The 14,843-nt window shown below is 40.2% G+C and overlaps 1 protein-coding gene across 5 annotated transcripts in view; it reads left to right on the top strand.

Moving 5' to 3' along the window:
* GK5 (glycerol kinase 5) overlaps positions 1-14,843 on the top strand; it is an 80,048-nt gene that overhangs the window by 9,047 nt on the left and 56,158 nt on the right. For all 5 annotated transcript variants that reach the window (XM_019438470.2, XM_019438468.2, XM_019438460.2 and 2 more), the window contains one exon: positions 1,503-1,578. In XM_019438470.2, the coding sequence (XP_019294015.1) occupies positions 1,517-1,578 (62 nt within the window). In that variant the 5' untranslated portion in view covers positions 1,503-1,516. The remainder of the gene's footprint in view (positions 1-1,502; positions 1,579-14,843) is intronic.

The raw sequence follows: 14,843 nt of genomic DNA on the forward strand, positions 1-14,843 counted from the left end.
GTTCCAGCCCCGCGTCAGGCTCTGTGCAGACAGCTCAGAGCCTGGAGCCTGCTTTGGATTCTGTGTCTCCCTCTCTCTCTGCCCCTCCACTGCTTGTGTTCTGTCTCTCTCTCTCTTTCTCAAAACAATAAACAAATGTTAAAAAATATTTTTTAAAAAAGAAAGGGGAATTCTCTTATATAACTACAGTGCACTTATCTTAGAGGAAATTTAACATTAATACAGTAATATTTTCTAATGCTTCATCTTCAATAGTCCTCTCTTATCTCAGTCATTAATAGCTTTTTTCCCATCCAGAATCCGGCCAAAGATGAGGCATTGCATGTAGCAGTCAGTCTATCTAGTCTCTTTTAATCTAGAGTGTGTTCTTTATGACACTGACAATTTTCAAAAGTACAGACCAGTTTATTAGACAGTCCTACATTATGGGCTTGTCCTGATTTATTCCTCATGATTAGCTTCAGGTTAAATATTTTTGAGAGAAGTACTGTATGTGAGGTGATATGTCTTCCTCGGTACTCAAATTGAAGTTGTCCCTATTTTTCCTAGTGGAATAAATTGCTCTTTTAAAAACAATATCATGAAAAATACTCAAGTAGCTGTATTTTAAGAAATATGAACCAAAAAAACCCATGTTTTATTTGCATTTAGCATTTGTTTGTATGGAAAATAAGATCTGAGCTTCAGTAATTATAATACTTTCCCTGGGGATTTTCCTTTACTGTCATCAACCAGCTTCTATTATGGTGTGTTGATCTTGAAAATAAGTTGTTTTGCCGGCAAATAGGGGTTGATTCAGGAATAACAGAACTGCAATTTGGGACAAGCAAGCTATGGCAAAAACCATAGGCTAGTCCAACAAACAAAAAAGAGGAATGTTATTTTGTTAAAAAGGAGAAAGAAGTTGGGAAGGTTTGTTTTGAACTGTGGTCCATTGGGAGACAAGCAAGAGTTTAGGGTGATGATGGTTTCTCATTGGCTTGGGTAGTAGATTTGTTATGGAAGATGCAGTGTACGTCTTTTCCTATCAGGACCTGTGATTGTCAATTCTTTTCTGCTGAGGATTCTTTTCGTGGGGTCTAAAACTGATAGGTCTTCCTGTAATTGACCCAGTGGTATGGCTGTGACTGCATTTTAGAGAGGTTTCCCTGTATTAATTTTCATAGGTTGATCATTGCTTGAATTAAGATCCATTCTTTTAGTATTACAAGAAGAAAATACAATCCAAGTAACCTTGAGTATTGTTTGTTTTTTTCCTAACATTTAAAGCAAAAGCCCATTTTGCTATTATTCAAATATGACCTTTTTCCCTTTAAGTAAAAAATTACTACAAAATCATCTTAGTAATGCTTTCTTTATTAGCTCCAGTTATGTTACTAAATGCTAAACCCAGATGTTTTTCTTAAAGATTATATTGAATGATCTATTTCCCATACTATAATATTATAAAGAAAACTTCACTGGCTTTTACCCCCATGTGTTTTACCTATCTTTATTTTTAGCTGCAGGAATAGAGATGAATCAAATTGTTGGTCTTGGCATTTCAACACAGAGAGCAACTTTTATTACATGGAACAAGTAAGTACGTTGTTTGATAAACATTCTGTTGCTGGGTTCATACCATAGTGAGTGTGCTGCTGTAAGACCTTTTTGAGGAGTTTTAAATTTATGAATTAAGAGTTTTGCTTGGTTAAGAGGGATGAAAGTGGGCCTGCTTTCTGGCGTTTTAAAGTACACTCCTGCATGTTGTTTGGGCTTGACTTCTATTAAATAATAACAATAAAAATATTATTACTGTCATTACAATTCTCCATTCCTTTCTTTTGAGGTGAGTTAGTTTTTCAAATAAGCATGGATTGAAATCTTAAAAATTAGCTTATATCTAAAAAGATTCAGGAGATTCTAACAAATTTCATAAACACAATTCTATAATTATGGTTTATATTTTCAGTCTGTTCCAAATTTGATATTTAAGTACCTACAACATATGAGGTATGTATAAACGTAATTATAATATCATAATGGCTACCATATAGTGAATACCTATGATATTTCAGGTTCTATTATCCTAACAAACATACTTATTAATTTGGTATTATGTAATATGTCTTTTTACAGAGAAAGAAACTAAGGCTTAGCGAAATAAGTAAGTGGTTCAAGGCCACTCAGTTAATAAATAGAGCCAAGATTCCAAATTATCTTTTTTGACCCCAAAACATATGCCCTTCCCACTACCTCTATATTACCTTCAACATGAGTTTCTTTAAAAACATTAACAACGGACACCTGGGTGGCTCAGTCGGTTGAGTGTCCGACTCTTGATTTCAGCTCGGGTTATGATCCCAGGGTTGTGGGATCGAGCCCCATGTCTCAACTCCGTGCTGAGCATGGGACCTGTTTGGAGTTGTCTCTCTCTCTCTCTCTCTCTCTCTCTCTCTCTCTCTCTCTCTCTCCCTCCCTCCCTCCCTCCCTCCCTTTGCCCCCTCTCCCACTCTCTCTCTCTGTCTCTCAAATAAAGAAAATTATAAAAAAAATAAAAATGATACCAGCAAAACTCTATAAAATGTTTCTTTGTTATAAAGCCCTAGACACCAAAGGGCATCTTGAGGGGCAGTGAGGAAGAAAAGTGGTAGATATAGGGGTAAGAATAAGTATAAGAAACATAATCAGGGTGAATTCACAAGGACTTGGCCTCTAATTCAGTACTGGGCAAGAGGAAGAAGTTTAAATTTACCAGTGATGTTTGGGAAGATAATGATTGAAATTATAGACAACATAAAAGGAGGAACCAGTTAGGTGGTGATGATGGTGGGTTGAAGGGAATGATAGATGATACTATCATCTTTAGATGATAAAGTGTTTGGTTTGGGACATGGGGATATGGAGATCCCCTAAAGGTGGTTAGAACATTTGTCTGGTTTATACTGAGGCATGGCTCATTTCCTCCAGATAGGTGCTCTTTCTTTGAGGGTATAATGCTTCTCAGATGGATGCCTGCGTCTATAGTCCCTCTGTGCCTTCCCCCAGCTCCCCACCCAGTGCATTGGGCACAGCGAGTCTTAAATAGGTAATACATGTGTCAGATAAAAGAGTAAAGGATTTAAAGTCATCTGTGTAGGTCAGGGTTTCTAAACAGTGGCACCGTTGACATTTTGGGCCAGATGATTCTTTGTTGTTGGGGCTATCCTGGGCATCGTAGGGTGTTTAGCAGCATCCCTGGCCTCTGCTTTCCAGTTACCAATAGCACCCTCCCCCCCCTGGTTTTGGCAGCCAAAAACATCACCATCCATTGGCCAGTGTCCCCTGGGCGGTAGAATCACTCCCAGTTGAGAACTGTTGACATAGATAAAGTCCAGAAGAGTAGGTGTGTTCTCTGGTAGAGATTATATGGATAAAAGAAAAGAAGACTGAGGATTTAGACAGTGAGTATCCACCCTGCCCCCCAACTAATTGGGAGTCAGAAAGCAAAAAGCTAGCATGACAGGACAAACACATATCTGGGAAGTGGGTGGTATGGAAGTTGAGGCAGGAGAGTGTTCCTAGGGAAACAACTGATTGGAAGTGTCATGTTTTGTTGGATTTGGAGATTAGATCATTGGCCACATTGATTGTTTTCATCAGAACCTAGATTCCAGGTCATTCATGACAGGAAGGTCAAAATACTAGGATGCAAAGTTTTTGTGTGGCAGTAGGACCATACCTCACTTTTAGGAGAAATAGAAGGGTCAGATTCCAAGACCATCCAAGACCATTCACTTCCCTTATTGGTGTTGTTGTCATTTTGGCAGGATAGGCTTTCTTCCTCAGACAATGAATTTTGAGTTTTCTTCTTGGCTGTCCTTTTTTGAGATGTTCATATTCTTTCATCATGAGTTTTGGAAACTTTGCTTGTAGGAAATACTAGATATTCAACACACACACACACACACACGCACGCACACACACAAAGCTTTCTGCTTCTTTTACCTTAAAATAATAGAGTCTTAAAATAGTGCTCCCTGGGCACCATGTGCCATGTAGCACATAATGCTGGCAGATCTACAACCTCCCCAACAAAGAGCTGAGATACAGCACAGGAGTGAGTGGGCACAGCTCTGAGCTCATTTTCTAGAGAGAGATTGACAGGACCCTGGCACAATCTACTGTGCATTCCAGACCTGGCCAGCACCTCCTCCCAACTCACTCTTTCTTTCCCCTACGGTCACCGTCCATTTCTATCATCACGGCCATAGAAACATTGTTTTCCTGTTGTTGCTGTCAGTAAGCCTAAAACATTTAACTTTCTTTTTTTTTGTTTCCTCCTTTCCCCTCCTTGAGATGCTTGGTGTTTATTAACTTTTTACAGGCCTTGACTTTTCTTCATATTCTTCAGATTAAAGTATTTTTCAATGTATTTAGTCAGTGGTGTGTTTAGCCTGTATCTGACCATAGCTATAGTACATCTCCTCTATTTTGGTTGTTTTAAATTTGTTCTACAAAATCGGATCTGTTTTGTTCCTTCAATCCCTGTGTCTCTCAGGGAGGCTTCTGCCAGCTAACCTCAGATCAGGGTGTGTGCCAATTAGTAACACAAACTATGAGTCATGCAGGCAAACTGAGATTCACTCAGTAACTGTTTGAGGACTTACAGGGAGTAAGGCAGTGTGCTGGCTACAGAGCTGAATATGAAAATGAATAAGAAGACTAGCCCTCAAGAAATTGACAGTCTCATAATACAAGTATGTAAATGACTGTGTTCCCACAGCACCAAATATATCTTTTATTGTAGTACTTGATACTTGTGTTAATGGTTCTTTCCAATTACTTATGACAGAAATACATTAGGAACCATGGAATGGTACACTGTGTTAGAGAGGTTTAAGGCAACTCATTTACATATTGCTTGTCGTGTTTTTCCTCCATTTGTTTTTTTATTGTTGACATAGGTAAAACAAACCCACATCACTGCTAAGTGAATATTGGAATATGTGTTACTTTTTAAGATCAGTATTCTAGATTGTCTTCTACCATGCTATGAATTAATGATGCCTCGTTCTTCTTGTGGTCTTATCCCTTTGTTCTTCAGCTGTGCTAACATTTAACACACCATGCTTCATCCTGAGAACCTTCGAATGTGTAACACATTTTGTCAGCAATGTTCACTCTCCTCGTTTGCTCCTCCTCATCCTTCAGAGCTCAGTTCTGTTGTCATTTCTCAAAGAAGCCTTTCCTGACCTTTACACTAGGCAAGGTCTCCTGTTAAGGATACTCATGGCCTTCTGTATTTCTCCTCCATAGGACTTCGTCCTGTAGTAAGTAAGTGAGTAATTGAGTATTTGGTTTCCCTGGTAGAAAATATATTCATGTTTGTTTGCTTGTTTGCTTGTTTATTTTGACAGAGAGAGAGAGAGAGAGAGAGAGAGAGAGAAATGGGAGTGGAGGAGGGGCAGAGAGAGAGGGAGACAGAATCAAAAGCAGGCTCCGGTCTGTCAATGTAAAGCCTGACTCAGGGCTCGAGCTCATGAAACATGAGATTATAACCTGCGCCGAAGTCAGATGCTTAACTGACTGAGCCACCCAGGCACCCCGTGAATAGATGCTTTCTAAGTAAAAAGAGCAAATCAAGGGCATAAACAGGAGGCACAAGAGTATGGAGTGTCTGAAGAATCAAAGGTACTTTGGAATTCGGAGGGTGAAATAGGGAAGGCACCATACCCAAGGGTTCTGACTTCTTCCTGACTCTGATCTTCTCTCTGACTACCCTCTTCCTAGTCTGTGCTCCAGTCACACTAGCCTGCTCTCTGTTTCTTGAACATTCCCACTGGTTCCTACTTTTATTAGGAGCAGCTTTGCACTTGTTGCTCCCTCTATCTGGAACGCTCTTACCTGAGATCTTACCTCTTTCTCATCATTCCGACCTCACCATGGAGATCATTCTCCCAGGAGACCTTCCCTGACCATTTTGTTTGCCCATCAATTTACCATTTTATTTTCTTGATATCACTTATCATTATCCAAAATTCTTATTTACTTATTTGAATATTTATTTATTACATATCTCCCATAGGTGTAAGAAGTTCCATGAGTGTTGGGATTTAAAAAAAAATTTTTTTTAATGTTTATTTATCTTAGAGAGAGACAGAGCACAAGCAGGGGAGGGGAGAGAGAGAGGGAGACACAGAATCCAAAGCAGGCTCCAGGCTCCGAGCTGTCAGCACAGAGCCTGACGCGGGGCTTGAACTTACGAGCTGTGAGATCATGACCTGAGCCGAAGTCGGACGCTCAACTGACAGAGCCACCCGGGCGCCCCCAGTGTTGGGATTTTTGTCTGCCCTATTCTCACTAGGTCCTTCACACTTAGAACAGTACCTTCACATAGTAGGCCTTCAAATGTTTGAGTGATTGAGTTGTACCTGGAGAGGAAGGCAAGGTCCCAGACCAGGAAAGGCCATTTGTTGTGGTAAAGAGTTTATCTCTTATAAGTAGTGGGAAATTATCAAAAGCTGTTAAGCAGAAGGGTAATACGACCAAATTTACATTTTAGAAAGAATATTCTTTAAAATTTTTTTCATGTTTATTTATTTATTTTTGAGAGAGACAGAGCACGAGCAGGGGAGGGGCAAACAGAGAGAGAGAGAGAGCATCCCAAGCAAGCTCCTCACTGTCAGCACAGAGCCCGATGTGAGGCTCAAACCCATAAACCATGAGGTCATGACCTGAGCTGAAACCAAGTCAGATGCTTAACCGACTGAGCCACCCAGGTGCCCCTGGAAAGAATATTCTTGAATCAGGGTAGACCGTGGATTTGAGAGGAATGAGAGGAAGACGGGGAAGTGTCTTTGAAGACAATTGCTTATTCAAGTCTCTGCTCTTATACCTAAAAACACTCCCCACCCCCAGTTACTCTATTCTTTTACCATGCATTCTTTCATGGCATCATCCTTATATGAAATGATAGTTTTAATTACTCATTTGTTTCTCCCCTCCATTAAAATATAAACTCCAGGGATATAACAGAATCCCTGTGGACTTAGGATGATCTCCCCACTTCCCCCTAGTTTTTGGCTGAAGTAGCTAAAGGATACCATTAACCCAAGTGTGGCACACTAGAGAAAGAGGGGCAGCAGGTTTGGGGTGGATGTGTTGCATTTGAGGTGGCATGGAGCAATTCTAGGAGATAAGTAGAAGGTAGCTATTTGTGAGGGGATGGAAATTATGTGAGAAGCTGGCCCTAGAGTTGTAGATGGGTGAGTAGTCCTGTGCTGACAGCATTCATGAGTGTGGGTCAGATTTCTTTACAGACAACAGTTAGTTAAAAAGAGAAGGGGACCAAGCATATAACCCTCAGCAGATACCAGCATTTAACTGGCAGTCAAAGGAAGAAATATTTACAGAGGAAACCAGAGAACATATACTTAGAGAGGTAGGAGGAGAAACAGCACAGTGATATCATGGAAGCTTAGGAAAGTGACAGTTATTTTTTTTAATTTAAATGTTTGTTTATTTTTGAGAGAGAGCGAGTGCTACAGCAGGGGAGGGGCAGAGAGAGGGGGAGACAGGATCTGAAGTGGGTTCTGTGCTGACAGCAGAGAGCCCAAAGTGGGGTTCAGATTTGAACCATGAGATCATGACCTGAGCCAAAGTTGGACGCTTAAGCGACTGAGCCACCCTGGCACTCCAGGAAAGTGAGTTTTAGGTAGGATGAAGTGATGGTCCGGAATCAGTATTGCAGAATGGTCAAGTCAAATAGAAATGAGCCTGTAAATCTGGAAATAAGGAAGACAGTGGTTACCACAGTGAATATACTTTTCATGAATGATGAGAAATCTGAATTGTACTTGTACCACATTTGGTTGAGGTAATGAGAGGTTATGAGGAAACATTGAAGGCTTTGTTAGGTTGTATTCCGTACGTACGGATCGGTACCAGTTCACAAGGTTCTGGCATTTAAAGCAGACACAGGAGGGTCACCTGGGTTGCTTAGTTGGTTAAACCTCTGACTCCGGATTTCAGCTCAGGTCACGATCTCACGGTTTTCTGGGTTCGAGCCCTGCATCTGACTCTGAACTGGCAGTGCAGAGCCTGCTTGGGATTCTCTCTTTCCCCTCCCCCACTTGTGCGCGCTCTCTCTCTCTCTCTCTCTCTCTCTCTCTCTCAAAATAAATAAACTAAAAAAGAACTTAAAAAATTTTTAAAAACAAAGAAAGCAGACACAGAAGAAAGCTGGAATGATCCCAGGTTAGGTATTGGGAAGATAGATGGTTAACTTGAAAGGTAAGGGGTAAAAAGAACCTCATGAAGAATAATGGAGTAGGAACCTGTGAGGATTGGTCAAAGCAATCATTGAGCTGGAAAGAGAGGTTGTAGTAAACTGCTTCAAAACTCTAGAACCTAATTAGGCCTTCTAACAACTAGGGGAGTGCTGGATGAAAGTAGCGGCAACTACTCTCAGGTAAGAGGGTGTGTGCAAACTGACCACTGTCTTTTACTCCTCAGTGCTTCTGTGGGTATGGGAAAAGCAGCTCCCATTACTGGAGTGAGTGGCTGCTACTAGGACAAGCAGTAGGGACACTGTCCTAAGAAAATTTGGATGTTTATGCTTTGGTTTATGCCTTGGTGGTGCCCCACGGGACTGGCACAGCTGCTTACTTAGGTTCCAGCCCTCTCAGCTGCAGTGGCTTTCTTAACCAGTGTCTGTTGGGAGATTTAATGGTTTTTTTCTGGAGCCAGACATTTAAGAAAATCTTTGTCAGCTCACTGACACAGAGAGAACAGAAGTCACAGAAACTTCAGTGACTACACACAACAAGGAATACACACTTTGCAATAATAGTTTGGAAAAGTCACACACTGACAACTCCAACCCTCAAGGAAGAAAAATCAGCAATCCCTGAGGAGGGAGTAAACCAGATTTCTAGAGTTATCACATTTATTTTCAAAGGAATACGTTTTACGCATCTCACTGACTGAAGGAATTAGTCACACCCTAAGGAATGTTTGATGAATTAATCTGTTAAAGACTAAAATTAAACATTAAGATATAAAATTACACATAATAAATAGTATAATTTAAAACTGTACAATTCAGGACTCATGACATTTCCTTATAACCACTTTCAACTCCATAATGACTCTGTCTTTCCTGTAAATAGCACCTCTCAGTACTCAGTCTTACAAGTTATTAAAGCAAGGCGCATTTTTATATATTAAACTAACAAAATAACAGTCTGGGTGAGATTATGGTAGAAGTGTTTCACTCATACATTGCTCTCATATTTTTTAATATATTTATTTTCATATAAAATTAATGTCTCCAAATAGTTATCAAGTACAACCAATGCTCCAGACGCTCCCTGAAGCACCATCTGGTACAGGCACCATAGCTGAGAAGGCATTGGAAGTGGTATTATAATCAATATGCAGTATTGACTATAACATCAACTGTTGCAGGTTTGGCCACATATGAGGAGTTGGAAAGTCTTCTTACCCTTGGACTCAGTAATCTCACACTTAGGAGTGAGGGAGATTTGGGGGAAATAACCCAACAGAAGCAACAACAGCTCATCAAAATTTGACCTCGGGAAATAGGGTCACTGCGAATGTAATTAGTTAAATTAGGATGAGACCATAATGCAGTAGGGTGGATTTCTAGTTCAGTGTGACTAGTGTCCTCATACAAAGACAGCCACATGAAGACAGACATATGGAGAATTTCATGTGAAGGAGAAGGGTTGGAGTGATGCAGCAATGAGCCAAGAAATGCCAGAGATTGCTACAGACTGCCAGCACAAGGCAAGGAAGGACTCCATTATAGATTTTAGAGGGAGTGTGGCCCTGGCAGCATTATGATTCTGGACGTCTAGCCTCCAAACTGAGACAATAAATTGCTTTTGTCTTAAGCTGTTATGGCAGCCTAAGGAATCAAATACAATGGTCAACTGATTTTTGACGACACCAACCAGGCAATGTGGAAAAACGTGTCTTCAACAAAGTTGAGAAAACTGGATTTTCATTTGCAAAAGTATGAATGTGGACCCTTGCCACATACTATATATAAAAATTAACTCACAAAATGGATCAAAGACTCAATTTAAAGGATAAAACTTTGTAGTTTTAAAGAAAACATAGAGGAAGATTTTCATGACCATGAATCTAGCATCGACTTCTTAAATGGCACCAAAAGCACAGTTAATAAAACAAAAAAATAGGTAAATTGGACTTCATCAATATCAAAAACTTTTATGCATCAGAGAACACTATTAAAATATTTTCATATTTTTGACAACTAATTTTTCTTTAATTTTCTTAACTGTTGGAAGTCTCTGAAGTATAAAAATTGCCCCAAATTTAATAATAAATAATAAAAAATAAAGCCATGTTGAAATTATTTTGACATAATGTACAATTTGCATTTTAAAAATATGTCTTTGGGGCACCTGGGTTAAGCATCTGACTTTTTTTTTAACTTTATTTTTTATTTTTTAAAATTTAATTCAAATTAGTTAGTATATAGTGAAGCAATGATTTCAGTACATTCCTTAATGCCCCTTACCCATTTAGCCCATCCCCCCTCCCACAACCCCTCCAGCAACCCTCAGTTTGTTCTCCATATTTATCAGTCTTTTGTTTTGCCCCCCTCCTTTATATTATTTTTGTTTCCCTTCCCTTATGTTCATCTGTTTTGTCTCTTAAAGTCCTCATATGAGTGAAGTCATATGATTTTTGTCTCTGACTAATTTCACTTAGCATAATACCCTCCAGTTCCATCCACGTAGTTGTAAATGGCAAGATTTCATTCTTTTTGATTGCCGAGTAATACTCCATTGTGTGTGTGTGTGTGTGTGTGTGTGTGTGTGTGTGTGTGTGTACACACACACCACATTTTCTTTATCCATTCATCCACCGACGGACATTTGGGCTCTTTCCATACTTTGGCTATTGTTGATAGTGCTGCTATAAACATGGGGGTGCATGTGTCCCTTTGAAACAGCACACCTGTATCCCATGGATAAATGCCTAGTAGTGCAATTGCTGGGTCGTAGGGTGGTCCTATTCTTAGTTTTCTGAGGAACCTCCATACTGTTTCCCAGAGTGGCTGTACCAGCTTGCATTCCCACCAACAATGCAAAAGAGATCCTCTTTCTCTGCATCCTCACCAACATCTGTTGTTGCCTGAGTTGTTAATGTTAGCCATTCTGACAGGTGTGAGGTGGTATCTCATTGTGGTTTTGATATGTATTTCCCTGATGATGAGTGATGTTGAACATTTTTTCATGTGTCAGTTGGCCATCTGGATATTTTCTTTGGAGAAGTGTCTATTCATGTCTTTTGCCCCTTTCTTCACTGGATTATTTGTGTTTTGGGTGTTGAGTTTGATAAATTCTTTATAAATTTTGGATACTAACCCTTTATCTGATATGTCACTTGTAAATATCTTCTCCCATTCTGTCAGTTGCCTTTTAGTTTTTCTGATTGTTTCCTTTGCTGTGCAGAAGCTTTTTATTTTGATGAGGTCCCAGTAGTTCATTTTTGGTTTTGTTTCCCTTGCCTCTGGAGACGTGTTGAGTAAGAAGTTGCTGTGGCCAAGATCAAAGAGGTTTTTGCCTGCTTTCTCCTCGAGGATTTTGATGGCTTCCTGTCTTACATTGAGGTCTTTCATCCACTTTGAGTTTATTTTTGTGTATGGTGTAAGAAAGTGGTCCAGGATCATTCTTCGGCATGTCACTGTCCAGTTTTCCTGGCACCACTTGCTGAAGAGACTGTCTTTATTCCATTGGATATTCTTTCCTGCTTTGTCAAAGATTAGTTGGCCATACATTTGTGGGTCCATTTCTGGGTTCTCTATTCTATTCCATTGATCTGAGTGTCTGTTCTTGTGCCAGTACCATACTGTCTTGATGATTACAGCTTTGTAGTATAACTTGAAGTCTGGGATTGTGAAGCATCTGACTCTTTTTTTTTTTCAATATATGAAATTTATTGTCAAATTGGTTTCCATACAACACCCAGTGCTCATCCCAAAAGGTGCCCTCCTCAATACCCATCACCCACCCTCCCCTCCCTCCCACCCCCCATCAACCCTCAGTTTGTTCTCAGTTTTTAACAGTCTCTTATGCTTTGGGTCTCTCCCACTCTAACCTCTTTTTTTTTTTTTTCCTTCCGCTCCTCCATGGGTTTCTGTTAAGTTTCTCAGGATCCACATAAGAGTGAAACCATATGGTATCTGTCTTTCTCTGTATGGCTTATTTCACTTAGCATCACACTCTCCAGTTCCATCCACGTTGCTACAAAGGGCCATATTTCGTTCTTTCTCATTGCCACGTAGTACTCCATTGTGTATATAAACCACAATTTCTTTATCCATTCATCAGTGGATGGACATTTAGGCTCTTTCCATAATTTGGCTATTGTTGAGAGTGCTGCTATAAACATTGGGGTACAAGTGCCCCTATGCATCAGTACTCCTGTATCCCTTGGGTAAATTCCTAGCAGTGCTATTGCTGGGTCATAGGGTAGGTCTATTTTTAATTTTTTGAGGAACCTCCACACTGCTTTCCAGAGTGGCTGCACCAATTTGCATTCCCACCAACAGTGCAAGAGGGTTCCCGTTTCTCCACGCATCTGACTCTTGATCTCAGCTCAGGTCTTGATCTCAGGGTTGCGAGGCTGAGATAAAAAAAATACATATGTATGTCTAGGAAAATTTAGTCATTGATATCTTAAATGTGCAGTTAGATTTCTGGAAACTGACTACGGCCTATAATGTGGAAGGTGTGCATCTTGGTGTGCATCTTGGTGTGTTTGCTTTGTAATTTCATCTAAGATAGAGGACTACAGTAGGAAAATCATGTCTCTGATTTGTGCTAATGATAATGGTGGCTGTTTGGATCACTGGAGGAAAAAGAAGTAACGTGTTCATGAATGTAGGTGAATGCTATGATTCTCATTAGTAGAAGTGAAAAATGAGGGGCGCCTGGGTGGCTCAGTCGGTTGGGTGGCCGACTTCGGCTCAGGTTATGATCTCGCGGTCCGAGAGTTCGAGCCCCGCGTCGGGCTCTGTGCTGACAGCTCAGAGCCTGGAGCCTGTTTCAGATTCTGTGTCTCCCTCTCTCTGACCCTCCCCCGTTCATTCTCTGTCTCAAAAATAAACGTTAAAAGAAAAAAAAAAGTGAAAAATGAAAGGGAAGGACACTATTAAGAGAGTGAAAAGAAAACTCACAAAATGGTAGAAAATATTTTTTTGCAAATCATGTAGTTGATTAAGAATTAATATTTAGAATATATAAAGAACTATTACAACTCAACACCAAAAAAAACCCCAAATAAAGCAATTCATAAATGGACAAAGGACTTGAATAATATACAGATAGTCAATAAGCACACGAAAAGATGTACAATATCATTAGTCCTTGGGGAAACATGTATCAACTACAATGAGATACCACTTCACACCCATCAGGATGGCTATAATTAAAAAAATGGAAAACAACAAGTGTTGGTGAGGGTGTGGAAAAACTGGAACTCTTGTATACTGGTGGCAGGGATGTAAATGGTGCAGCACTGTGGGAAAAAGTTTGGCAGTTCTTCAAAAACTAGACTTACCAGATGACCCAGCAATTCTGTTCGTAGGTATATGCCCAAAGGAATTGAAACAGGGACTCAAACAGGTACTTGCATAGCAGTGTTTATAGCAGCATTATTCACAAAGGCAAGGGGGTAGAAACAACCCAAATGTTGGGAAATAAGGGTGATGGTAATATATAACATTGTGAAATGTACTTGATGCCACTGAACCGCACATTTAAACATGCTTAAAGTGGCAAATTTATGTTATATATATCTTACCACAATTTTTTTTTAAATTTTTTTTTCAACATTTTTAATTTATTTTTGGGACAGAGAGAGACAGAGCATGAACGGGGGAGGGGCAGAGAGAGAGGGAGACACAGAATCGGAAACAGGCTCCAGGCTCTGAGCCATCAGCCCAGAGCCTGACGCGGGGCTCGAACTCACAGACCGCGAGATTGTGACCTGGCTGAAGTCGGACACTTAACCGACTGCGCCACCCAGGCGCCCCTCTTACCACAATTTTTAAAAAGAGAGAGAATCACGGGGTAGAGAGTATGCTAGATCATGGGATGCAGGAAAGGACGGAAGCCTGAGAGGTTGGTAGGAAGACACGTGTTTGAGGGATTAATGGTTACAGTGAGTTTGAAGGGAAGGTATTTTTTTTCTTAAGTTTGTTTATTTACTTTGAGAGAGACAGAAACAGTGGGAGTGGGGGAGGGAGAGAGAGAATCCCAAGCAGGCTCTGCACTGTCAGTGCAGAGCTGGGCGTGAACCCATGAAGCTGTGAGATCATGACCTGAGCTGAAACCAAGAGTTGGACGTTTAACTGACTGAGCCACCTGGCGCCCCTGAAGGGAAGGTATTTACAGAGTAAGATTGAGAGAACTGAAATAATAGCTAGATGTGTTGACTAATATATTGGAATGTTAAAATTTCGGGTGTAGAATGTTTCCAGGTAATAAAGTTGAGGATGTGCCCATGGGTGTGGACTGCTTAAGAAGTGTGGGAAATGACAGTCTAGGGAATTGAATGTGGTCAAACTCACACAGAGGGGCACCTGGAATAGGGTAGACAGCAAGCCTGAGTTATATGTCAAAGATTAGTAGATGTCAGTGGTTGAATTTGCAGGAGCCAAAAAGGAAAATGACTTATTTCTATGATATTTCTTAGTTCTGTACTTTTATTGTAGTGTTGACCCAGAGTTTGTTGAACTTCTTCTAATTGGACAAATTTTGATAAGCTTAGTAGGTTGCAGAGGATAAGCCAGTCCCAAAGGTGAGAGGTATAGAAATAGG

The sequence above is a fragment of the Panthera pardus genome, unplaced genomic scaffold (genome assembly GCF_024362965.1).
Source record: "Panthera pardus isolate Hobbes unplaced genomic scaffold, ASM2436296v1 HiC_scaffold_16, whole genome shotgun sequence".
In the NCBI taxonomy this organism is placed as follows: domain Eukaryota; kingdom Metazoa; phylum Chordata; class Mammalia; order Carnivora; family Felidae; genus Panthera; species Panthera pardus.